General features: G+C 42.7%; 1 protein-coding gene across 1 annotated transcript in view; it reads left to right on the top strand.

Moving 5' to 3' along the window:
* LOC132393593 (1,4-alpha-glucan-branching enzyme-like) overlaps positions 1-25993 on the top strand; it is a 449072-nt gene that overhangs the window by 154559 nt on the left and 268520 nt on the right. Inside the window, exon 3 of the mRNA XM_059969048.1 lies at positions 16525-16640. Coding sequence (XP_059825031.1) covers positions 16525-16640 — 116 coding nt within the window. The remainder of the gene's footprint in view (positions 1-16524; positions 16641-25993) is intronic.

Raw genomic sequence — 25993 nt, 5'->3', positions numbered from 1 at the left:
CTTGGAGTATTGTGTTCAGTTCTGGTTGCCTCATTATAGGAAGGATGTGGAAACTTTAGAGAGGGTACAGAGGAGATTTACTAGGATGCTGCCAGGATTAGAGAGCATGCCTTGTGAGGATCGGCTGAGTGAGGCAGATACGTTAGGAACATTCAAGTGACTCTTAGATAGGCAGATGGATGATAGAAATACGGAGGACTGTGTGGGAGGGGAATGTTAGATTGATCTTGCAGTAGGTTAAAATGTTGGCACAACATTGTGTGCTAAAGAGCCTGTACTGTGCTGTAGTCTTCTAAGTTTGTGCTCGCAGGGGAGAGCACCACATTCACTGACTGAGGTCTTCAAAATTAGGATTGGGTCACCTTCAGTCTGGGTGATAGGATGCTCTGTGAATGGGAGAGTAAATGGTTTGTCTGGATATGTAGATGCAGTGAGAGTTCGTGTGTCTGCTGCCCTCTTAGGCAGCATACCAGATTCCACCCACACTCAGGTTCCCTCTAAATGTTTCAGCCCTTACCTGTGCCCTCTAGGAGTCATTTCTCCTCTTATACTCCTTAGTATTTGTACTCATCTATCTTTCCTTTATCTCAAGGAAAACAACCCCTGCATCTCCAGTAACCCCAGTAATGTTGAAACTTTATAAGCACTGGTGAGGCCTCACTTGGAGTATTGTGAATAGGTTTGGGCCCCTTAACTTAGAAAGGATGTGCTGAAGCTGGGGAGGGTTCGAAGAAGGTTCACAAAAATGATTCCATGATTAAATGGCTTGTTATATGAAGAGCACTGGATGGTTCTGGGCCTGACTGTATTCACTGGAATTCAGAAGAATGAGGGGTGACTTCAATGAAACCTTTCAAATGGTGAAAGGCCTTGATAGAGTGGATATGGAAAAGATGTTTCGTATGATAGGAGAGAGTCTAAGACCTGAGGACACAGCCTCAGAATAAAGGGGGCTCCTTATAGTACGGAAATGAGGAGGTATTTTGTTAGCCAGAGAGTGGTGAATCTATGGAATTCTTTGCCACGGGCAGCTGTGGAGACCAAGTCGTTATGTGTATTTAAGGCGGAGTTTGATAGATTTTCGATTAGTCAAAGCATGAGGGGATACAGGGAGAAGGCAGGAGATTGGAGCTGAGAGGAAAATTGGATTAGCCATGATTAAATGATGGAGCAGATTTGATCTGCAAAAATGCCTAATTCTGTTCCTATATCTTATGGTCTTGTGGCTGTCCTCATAAATGAATCATTCCACCCTAGACATTGTCCTGGTGAGTTTCTGCTAAACCCTGTACAGTGCAATTACATCCTTCCTGTAGCATGGCAACCAGAACCGCATGCAAACTCCAGTTAATGAAAATAAATAAAAACAGCTTATGGTGGAAATCAAAAATTTGCCAGGCCATCATCCCCTCAATACTAAGCTTCAAAACCTGGGCCTCTTCCTCCCTTTGCAACTTGATTCTTGACTTCACTGAGCAATCACAGTCAGTGTGAATTGGAAATAATGTCTCCTCCTTGCTGACAGTCAACAATGGTGCACCTCAAAGATGTGTGCTTAGCCTACTGCTCTACTCTCTTCACTCTGCCTACACACATGACTGTGTGGCTAGACACGGCTCAAACACCATCTATAAATTTGCCATTGATACCACGGTTGTTGGCTGAGCCTCAAATGGTGTACAGGATTGTGATGGATTAGCTACTGGAGTGGTGTTGCAACAGTAACCTTGCGCTGAACATCAGTACGACCAAAGTATTGATTGTGGAATATAGGATAGAGAAGTCTTCCCTTACACAGTGGTCCTTGTAGAGAGATTAGTGGTAGCAAGGCAGCTTCAAGTTCCAGAATGTAAACATCTCAGATGATCTATCCAATGCCTAACCTACTGATGCAATCATGAAGAAAGCGCATCAGTGGCTCTCCTTCCTTAGGAGTTTGAGGAGATTTGGTATGTCATCAAAGACTTTGGCAAAATTCTATAAATGTTCCGTGGTGAGCCTCCAATGCACAGGATCACAAGAGGTGGCGGAGGTTGTAGACTCAGCCATCTCCATTGCAGGCACAATCCCAGGCATCCATCGTCAAAGACCCTCACCATTTAAGACACACCCTCCTCGTGTTAATATCTTTGGGAAGGAGATACAGGAGTCTGAACACACGCTCAATGATTTAGGAACAGCTTTTTCCCCTCTGCAATCAGATTAAGGAACAGTTCATGAACAGTATTTACTTTTTTTGCACTATTTATTTGTAATTTATAGTAATTTTTATGTCTTTGCATTGTACTGATGCTGTATAACAAGTCAATGGTAATAAACAAGATTCCAAAATACAGAACACACTGGAAAGCCTCAGCTGCTTATTGAGGAAAAAGTTCATGTTTTGAGGTTGTTTCCTTGGGTCTGAGACTCTCCTGCTATCGGAAACATCCTCTCCACATCGACTCTATCTATGCCCTTGGGTCCTAGACTCTCCTGCTATTGAAACTACACTCTCCACATCGACTCTATCCATGCCCTTCGGACCTAGACTCCCCCACTATAGGAAACATACTCTCCACATCCACTCTATCTGTGCCCTCTGGTCCTAGACTCTCCTACAATTGGAACCATCCTCGCCACATCTGCTCTTTATGTGCCTTTGTGTCCTAGAATCTCTGACTATTGGAAACATCCTCTCCACATCCACCCTATCTGTGTCCTCTGGCTCGAGACTCTCCAACTATTGGAAATGTCCACTATACATCCACTTTATCTGTGCCCTTGGGTCCTACACCCCAACCACTATAGGAACCATTCTCTCCACATCCACTCGATCTGTGCCTTCTGGTCCTAGACTCCTCCGCTATTAGAAACATCCTCTCCACATCCACTCTATCCATGCCCTCTGGTCCTACACTCCCCCACTATAGGAAACATCCTCTCCACATCCACTCTATCTGTGCCCTCTGGTCCTAGATTCTCCTACTATAGGAAGCTGAAGGCTGCTAGATGCCCAGATAGAAGTTGAAGTGCCATTTATCAAGTTTGTATTGAGTTTATTACAGTATTCTAGCAATGTTGTGTAAAACTGTATGAAGCCTGAGCACTGTGCTTGGATTCTGTGCCCATGTGCCTTCTTAAGCACTTTGCCTACCTGTGTTGTCTCCTTTAGAGATCACTGGGTTGTACACCAGTGTCTTCCTGCTCCTCCAAGCTCCCCTAGTACCCTCCCATACATTGTGTGTCCTTTCAAAGTGCATCACCTCACTCTTCTCAGGATTATGCTCCTTCTGCCACTGCCTATGTCCATGTTCTGCAGATGAACAATGTTGCAATATGGGCTTTCTCCTGAACTTACTCATGCATCACCTTCCTCCCTCTCACTTCCCACAAATTCTCCTTCCTCCTCCTTGTAATCTGCCCTTCTTCTACCACTCTGACTCCTCCACCCAGTTCCTTCTTCCCCTGCCCCATTCCAACCCCTACTTGGGTTTTTCTTTTTCAAGCCTTTAGTCATACAGCACAAAGCAGGCACTTTGGCCTGCCTCATCCTTACTTCAAGTTCATGCTTATTGTCATTCAGCAGTACACATGGATACCGCCAATAAGTGTGAGGTGGTTCATTTTGGTAGGTCAAATATGATGGCAGAATATAGTATTAGTGGTAAGACCCTTGGCAATGTGGAGGATCAGAGATCTTGGGGTCCGAATCCATAGGACACTCAAAGTTGCTGCGCAGGTTGACTCTGTGGTTAAGAAGGTATACTGTGCATTGGCCTTCCATCAACCGTGGGATTGAGTTTAAGAGCTGAGGTAATTTTGCAGCTATATATGATCCTGGTCAGACCCCACTTGGAGTACTGTGCTCAGTTTTGGTTACTTCACTATAGGAAGGATGTGAAAACCATAGAAAAGGTGCAGAAGAGATTTGCAAGATGTTGCTTGGATTGGGAAGCATGCCTTATGAGAATAGGTTGAATGAACTTGGCCTTTTTTCCTTGGAGCGATGGAGGATGAGAGGTGACTTGATAGAAGTTTACAAGATGATGAAAGGCTTTGATCATGTGGATAGTCAGAGGCTTTTTCCCAGGGCTGGAATGGCTAGCACAAGAGGACACAGGTTTAGGGTGCTGGGGAGTAGGTACAGAGGAGATGACAGGGGTTGGTTTTTTACTCAGAGAGTGGGGAGTGTGTGGAATGGGCTGCCAGCGATGGTGGTGGAGGCAGATACGACAGGGTCTTTTAAGAGACTGCTGGACAAGTACATGGAGCTCAAAAAAATAGAAGTCTATGGGTAACCCTACGTGATTTCTAAGGTAAGGACACGTTCGACACAGCTTTGTGGGCCAAAGGGCCTGTATTGTGCTGTAGATTTCCTATGTTCCGACGTTTCAAACAAAACAACGTTTCTCTGGACCAAGGTGCAAAACACAGTATGTATAATTCACACACACACAGAGTAATATTACCACAAATAAGTTAACAAATAATAAGATGCATTTATAACACAAGTTAAAAAATAAACAGTATAATGCTACTGGTGCTTCATATGTGATGAGACCTGGGTGGTGGCAGGGAGCTCAGTTGTCTCATCCTAACAGTTCTTGTTGTAATGTTACAGTAACCCCTGCCTGATGGTAGGGGGTCAAAGTGGTTGTGGGACGGATGGGAAGGATCATTGACAATGCAAAGGGTCCTGCGTAAGCAGCATTCTAGATAATCTCAGATGGGTGAAAGAGATCCCAATGATCCTCTCAGCATTTGTCACAATCCTTTGTAGAATCTTGCAGTCAGTTGCCTTACAATTCCCATTGAAGACATACTTCACTGATACTTCTGAGCTGGCCCATGTCTTATCCAAATATATTTCAAAACATTGTAGTTGTACATTCCTCCATATATCCACCACCTACTGTGTGGAAAAAGTTGCCCCCTTATGTCCTCTGTACACTTTAACTTCTCCCCTTAAACCTATGTCCTCAAGGTTTAGAGTCTTCTATCCTGGGGAAAAAGTCTGTGACCGTCCATCTTATCTACGTCTCTCACGATTTTATAAACCTCTGTAAGGATACCTGTCAGCCTTCTAAGCTCCAGGGAAACCAGTCCCAGCCAATCTCATCTCTCCTAATTGAAGCACTCCTTGCGAATCCTTTCTGATCCTCTCCTGCTTTTGACATCCTGCCTACGGCTAAGTGACAGAACTGCACATCATAATGCAAGCATGGTATCATCAGGGAACTATGTACAGTACCTGTAACCCTCCCTGGCTTCCACTGGAACAGAGTCCCAGTGACCCAGCCCCTTTAACCCCTGTACCTGACCTATCACAGCCAAGGTGTCAGTAGGCTGGGACGCAGAAAACATTGAGCCAGCAAGTTCAATAAAATGGCTCTTTAATGATCCTTCAGCTGTGATGGATTCTTTGCATTTTCGATTAGGTAGAGTGCTAATCTTTGCAGGAGAGATGTGGATGGTGTAAATGTCATTTTAAATCCTGAATTAGCAGACAGATTGTTGAACTTTGTAAGTGATCTTCATGTAGCAGCAGTTTGTAGAATTAGCCCAATCTGCAGTTTTCACTGTTGCCAGCTAGAGTTACAACATCACAGCCAATTCAGTAACTGTTGGCCTATTCACTTTTCCTTTCCTGTCCCAAGATCCTTCCCCTATTGGCACCTCGTCTATCTTACTCCTCTCTCTTCCTCACAAGCTCAAGAAATGAGAGTGGCTAAGGACGTCAACGGTTACGGAGAGAAGGCAGGAGAATGGGATTAAGAGGGAAAGTACATGAGCAATGATTGGATGGTGGAACGGTCTCAAGCTAAATGGCCTAATTCTGCTCCTATATCTTATGTTCTTATATAAGCAAAAAAACAAAACAACATTCCTCTAGACTGCAGTGTACCCACAAAATATATATCACACACAGCACACGTAAGCAGCTCGTCGTTCCAGTGATGAAACCTTGTTGGTGGCAGGATATTCATTAATCTCACAGCCTGAGGGAAGAAACTATTATCCAGTCTGGTAGTATTAGTCCTGATGCTCCTGTACCACCTCCACGATGGTAGAGGTTCAAAGAGATTGGGGGATGGTTGGTGGAGAATCTCAACAAAGCTTTGAGCCCTTGGTCTGCAACGCTCCTGGAAAATGTCACAAATAGTGGTGATCTCCTCAATGGTTTTTTTTTACTATCCTCTGTCTTGTGGACCAAAGCCTTGCAGCTTTTTTACAAAGGGTGGTGAATCTGTGGAATTCTCTGCCCAATGAAGCAGTGGAGGCTACCTCAGTAATTATATATAAGTCAAGGTTGGATGTATTTTTGCATAGTAGGGAAATTAAGGGTTATGGAGAAAAGTAAGGCAGGTGGAGATAAGTCCATGGCCAGATCAGCCATGATCTTATTGAATGGCAGAACAGGCTCAACAGGATCCTATTTCTTCTGTTCTTTCGTACCACGCAATGATGTAGCCAGACAGGATGCTCTTGAAGGTGCTGCTATCGGAAGTTGTTAGAGTGGGGGCAGAGAACCTTGTGTGCCTCAGTCTCTTCTGGCATGTTGTAGCTCCAGGTTAGATCATCCATTATGTACACAGCAACAAACTTTGTGCTCTTCACTCTCCCCACCTTTTGTCCTTCTGAGAGGGTTCTGACAGGTTACCAGCAGAACCAAAGTGATGGTCACTGACTTCAGGAAGCAAGTGGTGCTGAGAGCTTCAGATTCCTAAGTATAAATATCACCATTGGCTGTGCTGATCTAACAGATTGGCTCTACAACCAAGAGAGCACACCAACCCCTCTATTTTCCATATTTTCCATATTTAGAGCATATTTTCCATGCTCTAAAGTTATGGTTTATGAAAACTGTTCTGCCTATGACCTCAAGAAACTGCAGAGAGTTTAAACTACATCTCGGCACATCATGAAAACCAATCTTCCCTTCATGGACTCTGTCTATGTTTCTTGCTGCCTCAATAAAGCAGTCAATGAAGTAAAATACCCCATCCATAAAACATTACAGCATGGAAACAGGCCTTTTGGCCCTTCTTGGCTGTGCTGAACCATTTTTCTGCCTAGTCCCACTGACCTGCACCTGGGCCATATCCCTCCAAACCCCTCTCATCCATATTACCTGTCCAAGCTTTCCTTAAATGTCAAAAGTGAGCCTGCATTCATCACTTCATCTGGCAGCTCATTCCACATTCCCACCATTCTGCGTGAAGAAGCCCCCCCCCCAATGTTCCCTTTAAACTTTTCCCCCTTTGCCCTTAACGCATGGCCTCTGGGTGTTTTTCTCCCCTAGCCTCAGTGGAAAAAGCCTGCTTGCATTCACTCTATCTATACCCATCAAAATTTTATATACCTCTATCAAATCTCCCCTCATTCTCCTGCACTCCAGGGAATAAAGTCCTAACCTATTCAACCTTTCTCTGTAACCCAATTTCTCAAGCCCTGGCAACATCCTTGTAAACCTTCTCTGAACTCTTAGAATGTTATTAATATCCTTCCTGTAATTAGGTGACCAAAACTGCACACAATACTCCAAATTCGGTCTCATCAATGTCTTATACAACCTCACCATTACATTCCAACTCTTATATTCAATACTTTGACTTATAAAGGCCAATGTACCAAAAGCTCTCTTTATGACCCGATCTACTTGTGACACCACTTTTAGGGAATTTTGTATCTGTATTCCCAGATCCCTCTGTTCTATTGCACTCCTCAGTGTCCTACCATTTACCTTGAATGTTCTACCTTGGTTTGACCTTCCGAACCTCACACTTGTCTGCATTAAACTCCATCTGCCATTTTTCTGCCCATTCCTCCTACTGTTCCAAATCCCTCTGCAAGCTTTGAAAACCTCCCTCACTGTCCACTACACCTCCAATCTTTGTATCATCAGCAAATTTGCTGATCCAATTTGCCACATTATCATCCAGATCATTGATATAGATAACAAATAACAATGGACCCAGCACTGATCCCTGTGGCACACCAATAGTCACAGGCCTCCACTCAGAGTAGCAATCCTCCACTGCCACTCTTTGACTTCTCCCATTGAACCAATGTCTAATCCAATTTACTACCTCTCCATGTATAACTAGCGACTGAATCTTCCTAACTAACTCCCATGCGGGAGTCAAAGGCCTTACTGAAGTCCATGTATACAACATCCACTGCCTTCCCTTCATCCACTTTCCTGGTAACTTCCTCGAAAAACTAATAAATTGGTTAAACATGACCCATCATGCACAAAGCCATGCTGACATTTTCTAATAAGTCCCTATCTATCCAAATAATTGTAGATCCTATCTCTTAGTATTCCTTCCAATAATTTACCTACTACCGATGTCAAATTTAACCAGCCTATAATTTCCTGGCTTACTTTTTGAACCTTTTTAAACAACGGATCTACATGAGCTATCCTCCAATCCTCTGGCACCTGACCCATGGATATCGACATTTTAAATATTTCTGCCAGGGACCCTGCAATTTCAACATTAGTCTCCTTCAAGGTCCGAGGGAATACCCTGTCAGGTCCTGGGGATTTATCTACTCTGATTTGTTCAAGACAGAAAGCACGTCCTCCTCTTTAATCTGTATAAGTTCCATGACCTCCCTACTTGTTTGCCTTGTTTCCATAGACTCCATTCCAGTTTCCTTAGTAAATACAGATGCAAAAAACCCATTTATTATCTCTCCCATTTCTTTTGGTTCCATACATAGCCGACCACTCTGATCTTCAAGAGGACCAATTTTATCCCTTACTATTCTTTTGCTCTTAACATACCTGTAGAAGCTCTTAGGATTATCCTTCACCCTGACTGCCAAAGCAACCTCATGTCTTCTTTCAGCCCTCCTGATTTCTTTCTTAACTATTTTCTTACTCTTTTTATACTCCTCGAGCATATACTTCTCTCTCTCCTTCTTAATCAGTGTTCCAATATCTCTCGACAACTAAGGTTCCTCATTCTTATTCATTTTGCCTTTAACCCTGACAGGAACATACAAACTCTGCACTCTCAAAATTTCTCCTTTGAAGGCCTCCCACTTCAATCACATCCTTGCCAGAGAATAACCTGTCCCAATCTACGTTTTTTAGATCCTTTCGTATTTCTTCAAATTTGGCCTTTTTATGTTTAGAACTTCAACTCGAGGACCAGACCTATCTTTATCCATGATCAAGTTGAAACTAATGATGTTACAATCACTGGAACCACTGTTCCCCTACACACGCTTCCGTTACCTGCCCTAACTCATTTCCTAATAGGAGATCTAATATTGTATCCTCCCTAGCTAGTACATCTATATATTGATTTAGAAAACTTTCCTGAACACATTTTACAAACTCTAACCCATCTGGACCTTTAACAGTATGGGAGTCCCAATCAATGTATGGAAAATTAAAATCCCCTACAATCACAACTTTCTGTCTCCTGCAGTTGTCTGTTATCTCTCTGCAGATTTGCTCCTCCAATTCTTGCTGACTATTGGGTGATCTATAATACAACCCCATTAATGCGGTCATACCTTTCCTGTTTCTCAGCTCCACCCATATGGCCTCAGTAGACAAGCCCTCTAATCTGTCCTGCTGAAGCACTGCTGTAATATTTTCCTTGACTGACAAAGCCACCCCCCACCCTTCATCCCTCTGCCTCTATCACGTCTGAAATAACGGAACCCTGGAACATTGAACTGCCAGTCCTGCCCCTCCTGTAGCCAAGTTTCAGAAATGGCTATGATGTCATAATTCCATGTGTCAATCCAGGCCCTCAGCTCGTCTGCCTTTCCCACAATACTCCTCGCATTGAAATATACGCCCCTCAGAAGAGTATTACCACCACACACAACCTTACTATTTGTGACTTTGCATGAACTACTAACATCATTTATTTTTACCCCGTTCCACTATCTACTCTGGCACTCTGGTTCCCACCCCCATGCAAATCTAGTTTAAACTCTCCCCAATAACACTAGAAAACCTCCCTGCAAGTATATTGGTCCCCTTGTAGTTCAGGTGTAACCCGTCTCTCTTGTACAGGTTCCACCTGCCCCAGAAGAGGTCCCAATGACCTAGAAATCTGAAACCCTGCCCCCTACACCAGTTTCTCAGCCACATGTTCATCTGCCAGAGCATCCTACTCTTACCCTCACTGGCACGTGGCACAGGCAGCAATCTGGAGATTACTACCCTTGAGGTCCTGTTTTAATTTCTTACCAAGCTCTCTGTACTCAGTGTTCAGGACCTCCTTACTCTTTCTACCTATGTCATTGTTACCGATGTGTACCACGACATCTGGCTGATCACCCGCCCACCTCAGAATGCTATGCACGCGATCAGGGACATCCCTGACCCTGGCACCCTGGAGGCGACAAACCATTTGGGAGTCTCTGTCACGACCACAGAATCTCCTGTCTGTACCCCTGACTATTGAGTCCCCTATCACTACCACTCTCCTCTTCTTTCTCCCTCCCTTCTGCACTGCAGAGCCAGACTCCGTGCCAGAGATCTGGCTGCCGCAGCTTGTCCCAGGTAAGCCATCCCCCACAACAGTATCCAAATCGGTATACCTGTTTTGAAGGGGAATGGCCGCAGGGGAATCTTGCACTACCTGCCCTTTCCTCTTCCCTCGCCTGACAGTAACCCAGTTACCTGTGCCCTGTTCCTTAGGTGTAACTACCTCCCGGAAGCTACTGTCTATAAACTGCTCAGTCTCCTGAATGATCCAGAGGTCATCCGGCTCCTGCTCCAGTTCCCTAACATGGTCTGTTAAGTGCTGCAGCTGGATGCACTTCTTGCAGGTATCATCGTCAGGGACACCGGCGGTCTCCCTGATTTCCCACATCCTGCAAGAGGAGCATTCCAACATCCTGCCTGGCATATTCTGTAGTCTGAACAAAAAAAAAGAAGAAAAATGAAACTTACCGGAACCTACCCTCGCCTCTGTGCTTGTTACTTGCCGAAGCCTGATTGAGCCAAAGCCGTCCCACTCCGACTCAGTCCATTCCAACGATGGCCACTGTATACGGTGGTCTTTCTTTCAAACATTGGCGCGCTATGTCACGCGCCTGTGCAGATTAGCCTCTTTTCCCCGAGCTGTTAAAGAAAAAAAAAGACCTCTCCGCGATGCCTTTAGTCTTCCACTCTCAGCCTCCTGCTTCGATTGAAAACCTAATCATTCTCTCTTCGCCTCTCTTCCATTGAGCAGAAGATAACAACAGTGTGAAAATTGCACCAGCAGGTTCAAGGACAGATTCTATCTCACAGTTATAAGACTCTTGACTGGTCTTCTGATACATTAAAGATGAACTTGTGATCAGTTTTTTTTTTGTAATTTCTCTCTATTTCATTTCAATTCATTCTCTATTCCCTTTCATTTCTTCTACCGAAGTGCATGACCATACACTTCCTGACACTGTATTCCATCTGCCATTTCTTTGCCCATTCTCATAATCTCTCTAAGCCCTTCTGTAGCCTCTCTATTTCCTCAAAACTACCTGCCCCTCCCCCATCTTCAGAATCATCTGCGAAGTTTACAACAAAGTTCTCATCCAGGCCATTGACTTAACATAAAATGAATCAGTCCAAAAACAGATCCCTGTGGAACACCACACCCGCAGCCAGCCAGAAAGGCTCCCTTCATTCCCTATCTCTGCTTCCTGCCAATCAGCCACTGCTTTATCCGTGCCTGAATCTTTCCTGTAATACCTTGGACTTGTAGCTTGTTAATCAGTCTCATGTGTGGCACCTTGTCAAAGGCCTTCTGAAAATCCAAATACACAACATCCACCTATTCTTCTTTGTCAATACTGCTTGTTATTTCTTCAAAGATTTGTCAGGCACGATTTTCTCTTGAAGAAACCATGCTGACTACAGCCTATTTTATCATGTGCCTCCAAGTACCCTGAGACCTCATCCTTAATAACTGACAAAAACATCTTCTCAACCACTGAGTTCAGATTAACTGGCCTATAGTTTACTTTCCTGTGCCTCTATCCCTTCTTGTAACATATAACATATAACAATCACAGCACGGAAACATGCCATCTCGGCCCTCCTAGTCCGTGCCGAACTCTTAATCTCACCTAGTCCCACATACCCGCACTCAGCCCATAACCCTCCACTCCTTTCCTGTCCATATACCTATCCAATTTTACCTTAAATGACACAACTGAACTGACCTCTACTACTTCTACAGGAAGCTCATTCCACACAGCTATCACTCTCTGAGTAAAGAAATACCCCCTCGTGTTTCCCTTAAACTTCTGCCCCCTAACTCTCAAATCATGTCCTCTCGTTTGAATCTTCCCTACTCTCAATGGAAGCAGCCTATTCACGTCAACTCTATCTATCCCTCTCAAAATCTTAAACACCTCGATCAAATCCCCCCTCAACCTTCTACGCTCCAATGAATAGAGACCTAACTTTTTCAACCTTTCTCTGTAACTTAAGTGCTGAAACCCAGGTAACATCCTAGTAAATCGTCTCTGCACTTTCTTTAATTTCTTGAAGAGTGGAGTGACAATTGCAATTTTTTATTCTTTTGGAATCTAAGATGGGGTGTTATATGGTAAGCAGGGTTTAAGGATCAGCACAACATTGTGGGCTGAAGGGCCTATACTGTGCTGTACTATTCTATGTTTCTGTGTTTCTAAGATAAGGGGCCCAAAACTGCTCACAATACAGCATGCGGTCTGACGAACGCCTCATATAACCTTAGCATTACACCCTTGCCTTTATATTCTTGTCCTCTCAAAATGAATGCTAACTTTGCATTTGCCTTCCTCACCATCCCCTTAGTCTGCAAGTTAAGCTTTAGAGAATCCTGCACGATGACTCTCAAATCCCTTCGCAACTCATATTTTAAAATTTTCTGCCCTTTAGAAAATAGTCTGTTTTTGTTCCTTCCTCCGAAGTGCATGACCATCCACTTCCCGACACCTCTGTCTGCCATTCTTTGCCCATTCTCCTAATCTGTCTGCCTGCAGACTCCCGGCTTCCACTGCAATACAATCTTCATATTGTCCACAAAATTGGTCACAAAGCCATCAATTTTATCCAAATAGTTGACATAACTTAAAAAGTAATCCCAAGCACTGACCCCTACAGAATACTGCTAGTCAACAGCAGCCAACCAAAAAAGGCTTATTTTATTCCTACTCTTTGCCTCCTGCCAATCAGCCAATCTTTAATCCATGCTAGTAATTTTCATTAGTACCATGGGCTCTTATCTTATTAAGCAGGCTCACATTCAGCTCCTTGTCACTGGTCTACTGAAAGTCCAAATACACAACATTAAACAATTCTCCTTTGTCTATCCTGCTTGATATTTCTTCAAAAATTCCAACAGATTTGTCAGGCAAGATTTTCCCTAAAGGAAACCAAACTTATTTTATCATGTGTCTCCAAGTACCCTGAGACCTTATGCTTAATAATCGACTCCAACATCTTCCCAACCACTGAGTTCAGACTAACTGTCCTATAGTTTGTTACTTCTGCTTCTCTTCCTTTTAAGAGTGGAGTGACATTTGCAATTTTCTAGTCCTCTGGAACCATTATAGAATCTGGTGATTCTTGAAAGATCTTTACCAATGCCTTCACACTTTTCAGCCACTTCTTTCAGAACTCTGAAGTGTATACCATCTGGTCCAAGTGACTTAGATACCTTCAGAGCTTTCAGTTTCCCAAGCACCTTCTCCCTAGTAACAGCAAGTGCTCACTTTTGCCCCCTGTGTGTGTGTGTGTGTGTGTGTGTGTGTGTGTGTGTGTGTGTGTGTGTGTGTGTGTATTTATTATTTGCTAGCTTACTTTCATATTCCATTATTTCCCTTATGACTTTTTTTGGCTGTCTTCTATTGGTTTTTAAAAGCTTTCCAATCTTCTAACTTCCCACTAATTTTTGCTCTATTATATGCCTTCTCTTTCACCTTTATGTTGTTTTTGACTTCCCTTGTCATCTATCATGCCTTTAGAATACTACTTCTTCTTTGGGATCTTGCTCCTTCCCCTGGAAACTCAGACCATTGCTGTTCTGCTTCAACCCTGCTAGTGTCCTCTTCCAATCAACTTTGGCCAGCTCCTCTCTCATGCCCCTATAATTGCCTTTATTCCACTGTAATACTGATAGATCCGAGTTTAGCTTCCTCTCAAATTGCAGGGTGAATTCTATCATATTATGATTTCTGCCTCCTAAAAGTTAATTTACCTTAAACTCATTAATCTAATCTGGTTTATTAGACAACACCCAATCCAGGATTATCTTTTCCCCTTGTGGGTTCAATCATAAGCTGCTCTAAAAAAACCATCTTGTAGGCACTCTACAAATTCTCTCTCTTGGGATCCAGCACCAACCTGATTTTCCCAATCTACCTGCATTTTGAAATTTCCTATGACTATTGTAATATTGCTCTTTTGACATGCATTTTCTATCCCCCATTGTAACTTACCCATCATCCTGGCTATTGTTCGGAGGTCTGTATATAACACCCATCAGGGTCTTTTTACCCTTACGGTCTTTTAACTCTACCCCTAGGAATCTTCACCTTCTGGTCCTATGTCACCTATTTTGAAGGATTTGATTTCATTTTTTTAACAACAGAGCCACCCACCCCCTCTTCCTCCCTGTCTGTCCTTTCGATACAAGGTATATCCTTTGATGTTAAGCTCCCAGCTATGATCTTCTTTCAGCTATGACTCAGTGTTTCCTACAATGTTGTACCTACCGATTTGTAACTGTGCTGCAAGATCATCTACCTTATACAGTGTATATCTGATAAATTAACTTGAACCTTGAACTGCATTCCCTCTCCATCTGTGCCCAAAAAACGTACCTCTTAAATGTTGCTATCGCATTTGCTTCCAGCTTCTCCCCTAACAGCACGTTCTCGGCGTTTGCAACTCTCCAGAGGGACAGTCAGGTAAACTAATAAGCTAAAATTAAAGGCAAAATATGAAAAGGAATGAAGAAGGCAGTTCACACTCAATGAGGTCAGCATAAAGATTTTACTGTGATCAGTGAAATGCAAGTTAAGCTGGTTCACTTTGCATCTGTGTGGATGCGCTGAGTGTGGTAAATCAGGCGCAGAGAGCCATGCAGGAGCGTAGTGTACTGATAACAGAAACTTAGCTCTTAAAGGGATAGGACAGAGAAAATACTCCTGGTGTAAGAAGGACAGGGAAAGAGAAAAGGAGGGTGTTTGATCAGAATCAGGTTTAATATTGCTGGCATATGTCATAAAAATTGTTGTTTTCTGGTAGCAATACATTGCAATACATAATAATAAAAGCAATAAGTTTCAATAAGAATATATTGAAAATTCAGTAAGTAGTGCAAAAAGAGAAGAAAGAATATAGTGAGGTAGTTCATGGGTTCATTGTACATTCAGAAATATGAAGGTGGAGGGGAAGGAGCTTTTCCTGAAATGTTGAGTTTGTGTCTTCTGGCCCCTGTACCAGCTCCTTGATGGTAGTAATGTTAAAGGGACATCTTGTTCAAAGAGACTGATACAGTGCTGCAGAGAGGCAATAGAGTCAAAGATGGAATGTTTGGATAGAGATACTAAACAGGAGAAACAGCATTATGCTGTTGAGAGCTCACTGGGGATGGGAGATGAAGCATTGAAAAGGGCTGGTGGTGAGCTCACTGGGGATGGGAGATGAAGTGTTGAATAGGGCAGTTGATGATGTGTCAGGTTGTAAATACCAGCAAAGTATCCATGCCCCCACAGTCTTACTGTCTTAGACACTTCCTTTTCACTGAAGAGTAAAGCCAAAGCTCGCTCAACCTTTCCTCATACTCACCTCATTGCTGTTCAAGCTGCAACTCATGAATGCACTGCCAGATTCATCTCAACCCCATCGCCAAGTTTGCTGATGATACTACAGTAGCTGGCCTCATCAACATCAATGATGAGTGGAGGCAGAGAAGCACATTGAGGGAATTGGCCACAGGGATATTCTGCACTGATGGTCACCTAGTTACCTGCCTCCTGCAACCTAAGGGTGACTGATCCCTGTAACTACTATCTATCACTTCCTCAGATTCCCATATGAGCCGAAGGTCATCGAGCTGCAGCTCGGTGCACCTGGTGCAGATGTGGTTATCAGTTTTTATAGAAAAGAGTACAGTCAAGGTCTTGGTCTGAAACGTCATCTGTACTCTTTCCATAGTTGCTGCTTGGCTTGCTGAGTTCCTCCAGCATTTTGTGTGTGGCCCTTGTAACCATTCTTACTGCGCTAAGTGTGCCTTAACAGACGAGGACCGAAAAATAAAGAGGAAGGAGAAACTTACCAGGTACTTGCCTCACATAATGGCCACTCACTTGCCCCTGCCTTATTTTCATTAGTTCTTTCTATTGAATCCCATTCACTGATTGGGTGCAGTTCAACTCCAAAAACTGCAATGAAGTGCTGCTTTTTTTAAACTTCAGCCGAGTACCTAAATGAAATGGCAGTTTCCTTTTATGATCCTACTCACTGATTAGATACAGTCCACCTGATAGTGTGAGATTTTTATTAATGTTGTTTTTTTCCTGCAGATGAATGGAACGTTTCTTCCCATCATTATAAACAATTGCCATTTGGAAAATGGGAGTTGTACATCCCTCCCAAAGCTGATGGTTCATCCCCTATACTGCACGGATCCAAGCTAAAGGTAAATTCCTCATGATACTGTTGCGTTTGAAATTCGTGGCAGGAAAAGTCTGTTGGCTTCAGGACTTGACTTGTTTTGCTGATTTGACCAACCTCTTGAGAAAAGTGTTGTTGCTCTTTTCCTGCCAAGTACTTGAGAGACCAGCTCGGGAAAATGGCAGATATGCAATTTGCTTCATGTTCTGGAAGGATGTCAGCAATTATATCTGTGTCTGACTTGTGTATAAAAGTCAGCAAGTCAAGCAGCAGCAGTATAAAACCTTGCTTGGGCCACATTTGTGCCACCGGGTTCAGGAGTAGTTGTCCTGTAGCCATCAGGCTCCTGGACTGGCTCCTCGCCTCAGCACTGACCTGACTCCGTGGCTGTGGAATCAGTTGCTGTGTATTATTTGGGTTTTTTTTATTGTTTGCATGACTTTTTTTGCATATTAAACATTTTTCAGTCTTTATTGTGCAAGGTTTTTCATGGATTCAGTTGTGTTTCTTTGTTTTGTGGCTGCCTGTAAGATAATGAATCTCAAAGATGTACATGGTATGCATACTTTAATAATAACTTTACTTTGAACTGTGACTTCTGCTTGCTGCTTTACAGGAAGGGTGCAAAGCAGGTTCACCGGGAAGTTACCTGGATTGGAGAGTAGAAGCTACAAGGGGAGTTTGCATACACATCAGTTGTTTTCTCTCGGGCACTGGAGGCTGAAGGACAACCTGACTGAAGTATATTAAATAATGAGAGGCATTAATGGAGTAGATAGTCAGAGTCTTTATCCCAAGGTGGAAGTATCAAATACAAGAGGGTGTAGGTGGGGGTGGGTGGAAGTTTTAAGGAGAGTCAAGGCAAATTTTATTTTACACAGAGAGTGGTAAGTGCAGTTCCCAGCTGGAGGAAGTGGTGGAAGCAGATGGAATGTTTGAGATATACATGAATAGGCAAGGAATGCAGGGATACAGCTGATGTGCAAACAGAGAGGATTAGTTTTAATTGGCATCATGGTTGAAGGCCCTGTTCCAACATTGTACTGCTTTGCTTATATCAGCCTCAAATCTTTTCGCTATTTTCTTTGCTCACAGCATGGAAACAGGATCTTCGGTCTGCTTTGACTTGAATTGTAAACTTATTCCAGCATTTGCAGACAACGTCCCTTCATCGGTTTCCCTGAGCCATTCTGTTAGTAGCATCAAAAATACAAATAGATGTGTAAACTCTGCCTTTACAGTGAAGGATGAGATGAGAAATATGAAGGGGTGAGGGATCATTTAGCCTCCGGAGTTCTCCTGTTACTTATCAAGATCATGGCCAACCATCCACCTCTTTATTCTCCTACACATCTTCTTGTGTTTAAATTTGTGAAGATTTGGCATGACGTCTAAAACTTTGACAAACTTCTATAGATGTGTGGTGGAGTGCAAATTGACTGGCTGCATCACAGCCTGGTATGGAAACAACAATGCTCTTGAATGGAAAAGCCTACAAAAAGTAGTGGATACAGCCTAGTCCATCACAGGTAAAGCCTTCCCCACCATTAAACATATCTACATGAATCTCCGTCACAAGAAAGCAGCATTAATTATCAGAGACCCCACCACACAGGACATGCTCTCTTCTTGCTGCTGCCTTCAGGAAAGTAGTACAAGAACCTCAGGATTTTCACCACCAGGTTCAGAAACAGTCATTACCCCTCAACCAACAGCCTCATGAACTGAAGGGGTAACTTCACTCACCCTTTAATTGAAATGTTCCCATAACCTATGTACTCACTATCACAGACTCATCATCTCATGTTTCTGATATTTATTAGAAACATTGAAAAAAACATAGAAGCATAGAAAACCTACAGCACAATATAAGCCCTTCAGCCCACAAAGTAGTGCTGAACATGTCCCTACCTTAGAAATTACTAGGGTTACCCATAGTCCTCTACTTTTCTAAGCTCCATGTACCTATCCAAAAGTCTCTTAAAAGACCCTATCGTATCCACCTCCACCACCGTTGCTGGCAGCTCATTCCACGCACTCAGCACTCTCTGCGTTTTTTTTAAAAAAAACTTACCCCTGATGTATCCTCTGTACCTACTTCCAAGCACCTGAAACCTGTGCCCTCTTGTGGCAGCCATTTCAGCCCTGGGGAAAAGCCTCTTGACTACCCACACGATTAATTCCTCTCATCATCTTATTGCTCATGTATTTATTATTATTATTTCTTTCCTTCCTTCTTTTGTATTGAAGTTTTGTTGTCTTGCAATTGGGTTGATTGTCTAAGTTGGTGTGGTCTTTCATTGGTTCTATTATGGTTATTATTCTATAGATTTATTGAGTATGTCCATAAGAAAATGAATGGCAACATACATATACATTGAACTTTGATTTTCCTAATGACCTATAATTCAATCAACCCAGTGTCTGAACCTGTGAGGGAAGGAGTCCCAAAGATCCACCGTCTTGTAGGTGAAAGTATTTCTCATCTCAGTTCTTGACCTTAATCGGAGACTTGACACTGCTTCTAGTCTTGTTCACCAGGGAAAATATCGTAACCGTAGAAAATGCAACACTGAACAGGCCAATCTGCCCACCATGTTATGCCAACTTATGCCATCTCTAAATTTGCTGATGATACAACCATTATTGGCAGAATCTCAGATGGTGACAAGAGGTGTACAGGAATGTGATATACTAGTTAGCTGAGTGGTGTTGTAGCAACAAATTTGTACTCGATGTTAGCAAGACCAAAGAGCTGATTATGGACTTCAGAAAGGAATGAGGGAACACAAATAATCCTCATAGAGGCATTAGAAGTGGAGAGAGTGACAATTCCAAGTTCCTGATTGTCAATATCTCTGAGGACGTAACCTGGATGTAACATATTAATGCAGCTATAAAGAAGCCAAGACAATGGCTATATTTCATTAGGAGTTTCAGGAGGTTTGGTATGTCATAAAAAACATTCACAAATTCCTAGAAATGTGCCAAGCTTGCAGGCATGAAAGAAACAATAGACTTCCGGTAAGATGACAGCATGCTTGAGTGCAGTGGCTTCTACGGGGTCAACCGTCCGCCCACGGGTCCCCCGAGTGACCATTTGTCCCTGGCTCATGGATTTAACTGTAGCAGGAATGGGCACATGTCTGTAAAGCGGTGGGAATTCCAGCCTAGATGTTGGTTTTGAGGGTGGTAGGCATGAAGGAGATGCGTTCAGAAGTGGATGCGATGTGGGCAATGGGGTTTTTGCAAGATTATCTCATGGTTTAAGGTAAAGCTATTGAATTTCCTTTCTCTTTTATTTGTTTAGAAATATAACTGCAGAGTGTCCGTGGTGATAGAAGATGTTTATGTCTTGCTGCCTCTGGGGTCCTACAGTACAGTATTGGTACACGTGCATTTGACTTGGTACAAAGGGGGGGACACTGCAGTAAAAACAGAAGTGAAAACAGTTATGTTCTCTGGCAAACACGAGGAAATCTGCAGATGCTGGAAATTCAAACAACAACACACACAAAATGCTGATAGAACACAGCAGGCTAAGCAGCATCTATAAGGAGAAGCGATGTCGACGTTTCGGGCCGAGACCCTTCATCAGGAATAACTGAAAGGAAAGATAGTAAGAGATTTGAAAGTAGAGGGGAGAGGGGGAAATGCGAAATGATCAACCTCTAGCAACCTGTTTTGGAAAAAGCAGGTTTCAACCAACACCTGGCAACCTCATGCTAGCCATTTCAGTCCTGGGAAAAAGCCTCTGACTATCCCCACGATCAATGCCTCTCATCATCTTGTACACCTCTATCAGGTCACCTCTCATCCTCTGTCGCTCCAAGGAGAAAAGCCCAAGTTCACTCAACCTATTCTCATAAGGTATGCTTTCCCAATCCAAACAATGTCCTTGTAAAGGTCTTCTGCACCCCTTCTATAGTTTCCACATCTTTTCTGTAGTGAACTGACCAGATCTGATTGCGGGTTAGTAGATTAATTGGTTAGATGGGTGTAATTGAGTGGCGCGGACTCGTTGGACTGGAAGAGCCTGTTACTGTGCTGTATCTCTAAATAAATAAATGACACCGCATCCGTTAAAGAATAAATCAACGTTCCTCCCTGTGCACCTTGTAGCTGCCTGCTAGTTGGATTTATGCTGAGCTAGTTGGTGAGGTCTGCCAGTCTTGGCTGGGATGGGGATTAGAGAAAAAAATCCTGTGAAGACTCACGCATGCATTCTTGCTGCCTCCTTCTCCCACACCTAATTAACCTTTGGATAAACTTGTATAAATTTGCACGACAGCTGAAGATTATCGTATCTTGTTCTGGGGATGTGACCTCATTGTTTTCGGGGTTCAGTGACGTGGATTTGCATGTATGTTGGTCTGATTGTGTTTGCAACCAGTCTCACATTGAGAGCAGAACTCCTAATTATTATCAAACCACCCACGTCAGCACACTCAGCGTTGTGATGATGACCCTACCAGTTAACGTTACATTATTAATCTATTAAATGTGGTGCCTTTGTGTAGGAAACAAAAGAGGTGAGGTATGTGCTCAGTGCGGTGCTTTTGTTTTTAGAAGTGTATGTCTCAGGCCGTGGCTTGATGCTGAGTTCAGTTTACGGGGTGACTAGCAGACTGTGAAAGCCCTGTTGTGTTTATGAACTATCCCAACCACTCTGAGAAGCTTTAAGTCTCATTAATTTCTCAAGGGAGCTCAAGATGCATAGCCCATTGATCAGGAAGTCTGCAATCAGTAGCAGTTGTTGTTCTGTTGTCTTGATTGACATCTCACATATATTTCAGATGTGGTGTACTTTTTGTTTGTTGGAAACAGTGACAGCAAGAAGCTGAGTGATTTGGTAATCTGTAAAGAAGACACTTTCTAAAATCAAGCAATAATTTGATATCAGCCTGAGTAGTGAATACATGGTATAGAGGGTGCTTGTAAGTGTTAACACTAAGCAATATAGCTTCATTTTTGTTAATCAGAGACTGAGTTTATTTAACTGGTTTTTGAGAAAGGAAAATAGTGAACTTCATGGTACCCCACAGGAGAACTCACTGTCTTAGGAGCATCACCCCAGATCCCTGGTTTATTATCCAATCAGTTGAGACTACCTGCTGGTGTTGAATATTTTTTGATTGAAAGTCTAATTGTACCAAGTAGTTGTGATCGAACAGTCAACAGGAGTAGTCGTAAGCCCTTCGATCCATCATGTCTGTGCTTTCTGATGTACCCAGCAACATAAGCAGAGGTAGGTGAACTTGTAGCACAGTTACAGATTGGCATGTGTGACACTGTAGGCATTACTGAATAGTAGCTGAAGGAAGATTATAGCTGGGAGCTTAATATGCAAGGACAGATGGTGGGGGGGGGGGTGGGGGTAGCATGGTTCTGTTGGTAAAAACTGAAATCAAATCATTAGAAAGAGGTAACATAGCATTAGAAGGCGTAGAATTGTGAGTAGAGCTAAGAAATTGCAAGGGTATAAAGATCCTGTTGGGAATTGTATACAGTAGTAAGATGTGGTCTACAAATTACAGCGGAAGAAAGAAAGTTATGTCAAAAGGGCAATGTTGCAATAGTCATGGGGGATATCAATATGCAAATTGATTGGGAAAATCAGGTTGATGCTGCATTCGAAGAGGGAGAATTTGTAGAATGACTACGAGATGGCTTTTTGGAACTGAGCCTACTAGGGGATCAGCTATTAAAGAGCTTAAGGTAAAGGAACTCTCTCTTTCTTTCTTTTTCAATCTTTTTATTGAATTTCATATATAAAGAAAACATAACATAATAGTGAATAGGTTATAAGTGCAATAGACTTGAGATTACATTAATAATAAGATAACAATATCCTATTAATATCAACAACAAAAAAAAGTATAATAATCAAGTCTATAATAATTATATATGAAAAAAAATAAAAATAATCATCAAAAGAAGAAAAAAAATTAAAAATACAAGAAAAAATATATAGAAAAAAAAACACTAAACTAAACTAACATGGGCAATAATAACAGTTTATATGTATATGATAGTGTCAAGAACTCTGGAACTCCATACCTGAACAAGAAGGTCTGGAAGAGGTCAAATTAATTCATATGAAAATGTCGAATGAACGGTCCCCAAGTTTCTTCAAATTTAATTGATGAGTCAAAAATAGTGCTTCTAATTTTTTCCAAGCTCAGATAAGAAATAGTTTGAGAGAACCACTGAAACGTGGTAGGAGGATTTACTTCTTTCCAATTTTGTAATATAGACCTTCTGGCCATTAATGTTACAAAAGCAATCATTCGTCTAATTGAAGGGGAAAACTGATTACCATCCTCATTTGGTATACCAAAAATTGCAGTAATAAAATGAGGTTGTAAATCGATATTCCAAATTGAGGAAATGGTAGCAAATATGTCCTTCCAATAGTTATGTAAAGTGGGACATGACCAAAACATATGGGTCAATGAAGCCACATCTGAATGACATCTGTCACATTGAGGGTTAATATGAGAATAGAATCGAGGTAAAGGAACTCTTAAGGGCCAGTGATCATAGTATGATAGAATTCACCTTGCAATTTGAAAAGGAGAAGCTGAAGTCAGATGTATCAGTGTTACAGTACTGTACAGAGGCATGAGAGAGGAGAAATTAAATCAAAAATAGTGGGAAGTTAGAGAATTGGGAAGCTTTTAAAAACCACAGAAGGCAAATAAAAATGTCATAAAGTAGGAAAATGAAATACAAAGGTAAGCTAGCCAATAATATTAAAGAGGATATCAAAAGTTTCTTCAGATATATAAAGTGCACATGAGAGACAAGTAGATATCAGATTGCTGGAAAACAATGCTGGAGAGGTAGTAATGAGCCGACAAGGAAATAGCGGATGTACTGTATAAGTATTTTGCATCAGTCTTAACTGTGGAATACACTAGCAGTGTGCCAGAAGTTCGAGAGTGTCAGGGGACAGAAGTGAGTGATGTTGCCGTTACTAGGGAGAAGGTGCTTGGGAATACGAAAGGTTTGAAGGTAGATGAGTCACTTGACCTGATGATGTACACCCCAGGATTCTGACAGAGATGGCTAAAAAGATTGTGGCGGCAGGGGGAAATAACCATCTTGTACAAAGCATGTAGAAAATGTAGTTAAGAAAAGAAAACCTTACAGAAGGTTGAAGAAACTAGGTACTGTTAGAGCTCTAGAAACTTACAAGTTTGCCAGTGTAGCCCCCAGGTCACCTCAGGCTCGCTCAGCTCGTTCTCATCTAGGGGGAGCAGCCTTCGGCCCCGCCAAACTGGGTAATCAGCTTGTGTGGATGCTGTGTGATGTCCCCGCCTCGCCAAAGAACAAACAGGATACTATATGCAATTAAATGATTACAGTTTATAAAGATTACTATAACTAAGAAATAATGATACAGTATACATGAAGGAAAAGAAAATAAAGAAAAGGTGCCAAATTTATCAAAGTCCAAACCACTTCATGCACAACCGTTGGAGCTCAATTACTGAAGTCTTCTGGCCACCATTCGATCCCCTCCAAACTCCTCGACTCGCAGCTCGGAACCACCGGAAGTGGTCAACCAAGCACACCTATCGTCGTCTCCTCTCCTTGGGGTACCTCCTGGCCCTGAGACCCCCGCTTGGGGTCCGTTCCTCGCCCAGTTTACAGCATCACGTCCTCTCTCTCTCACCCCCTTGCGCCAATCTCCCCAAAAGCCCACCAACAATAGCTTACAGACTCAGAAGAAAGAACAACATTAATCCCAACTGGTTAACAAAGGAATATCAGTAAATTTTAACCCAAACAAGCTTCCAGCACCCTCTCGCAACAAAGAAGCGATTTGGATTAACATACACAGTAACAAAGAAAAAGAAGAAACCCCCTTTACACCAGTAAGGAGTTTAAGAATGAAATTAGGAGAACTAGAAGGGGCCATGCAAAGGCCTTTGTGAGCAGGATTAATGAAAACCCCAAGGCAGTCCACAAGTATGTGAAGACCAAGAGGATGAGCAGTGTGGAAACGTGTGCATACAATTGGATGAGGTAGCAAAGGTACCTAATGAATATTTTGCTTCAGTATTCACCAGAGAAAAGGACCTTGGCAATTGTGGGGATGACTTACAGCAGACAAACGTTTGAGCATACAGACATTAAGAAAGAGGATGTGCTGGAGCTTTAGAAAAGCATTGTTAGATAAGTTGCCGGGACCAGACAAGATATACCCCAGGCTACTGTGGGAAGTGAGGGAGGAGATTGCTGAGCTTCTGACGATGATCTTTGTATCATCAATAGGGACAGGAGAAGTACCAGAGGGTTGGAGGGTTGCAAATGTTAGGATGTTATGCCCTAGTTGCCCTTGTTCATGAAAGAGAGTAGAGATAACCCAGGAAATTATAGACAATAGACAGTAGGTGCAGGAGTAGGCCATTCGGCCCTTCTAGCCAGCACCGCCATTCACTGTGATCATAGCTGATCATACACAATCAGTACCCCGTTCCTGCCCTCTCCCCATATCCCTTGACCCCGCTATCTATAAGAGCTCTATCTAACTCTCTCTTGAATGCATCCAGAGACTTGGCCTCCACTGCCTTCTGGGGCAGAGCATTCCACATATCCACCACTCTCTGGGTGAAAAAGTTTTTCCGCATCTCGGTTCTAAATGGCCTACCCCTTATTCTTAAACTGTGGCATCTAGTTCTGGACTCACCCATCAGCGGGAACATGCTTCCTGCCTCCAGCATGTCTAATCCCTTAATAATCTTATATGTTTCAATCTGATCCCCTCTCATCCTTCTAATCTCCAGTGTATACAAGCCCAGTCGCTCCAATCTTTCAACATATGACAGTCCCGCCATTCCGGGAATTAACCTTGCTGCACTCCCTCAATAGCAAGAATGTCCTTCCTCAAATTTGGAGACCAATACTGCACACAATACTCCAGGCAGGGTCTCACCAGGGCCCTGTACCCCTGCAGAAGGACCTCTTTACTCCTATACTCAATTCCTCTTGTTATAAAAGCCAGCATGCCATTAGCTTTCTTCACTGCCTGCTGTACCTGCATGCTTGCTTTCATTGACTGATGTACAAGAACACCTAGATCTCGTTGTACTTCCTCTTTTCCTAACTTGACTCCATTTAGATAGTAATCTGCCTTCTTGTTCTTTCCACCAAAATGGATAACCTCACATTTATCCACATTAAGCTGCATCTGCCATACATTTGCCCACTCACCCAACCTGTCCAAGTCACCCTACATTCTCATAACATCCTCCTGACATTTCACACTGCCACCCAGCTTTGTGTCATCAGCAAATTTGCTAATGTTACTTTTAATCCCTTCATCTAAATCATTAATGTATACTGTAAACAGCTGTGGTCCCAGCACTG

Source organism: Hypanus sabinus, chromosome 4 (assembly GCF_030144855.1).
Source record: "Hypanus sabinus isolate sHypSab1 chromosome 4, sHypSab1.hap1, whole genome shotgun sequence".
NCBI classification, from domain to species: Eukaryota; Metazoa; Chordata; class Chondrichthyes; order Myliobatiformes; family Dasyatidae; genus Hypanus; species Hypanus sabinus.
The sequence above is the reverse complement of the archived record's forward strand: the minus strand, read 5'-3'. Positions and strand labels throughout refer to the sequence as shown.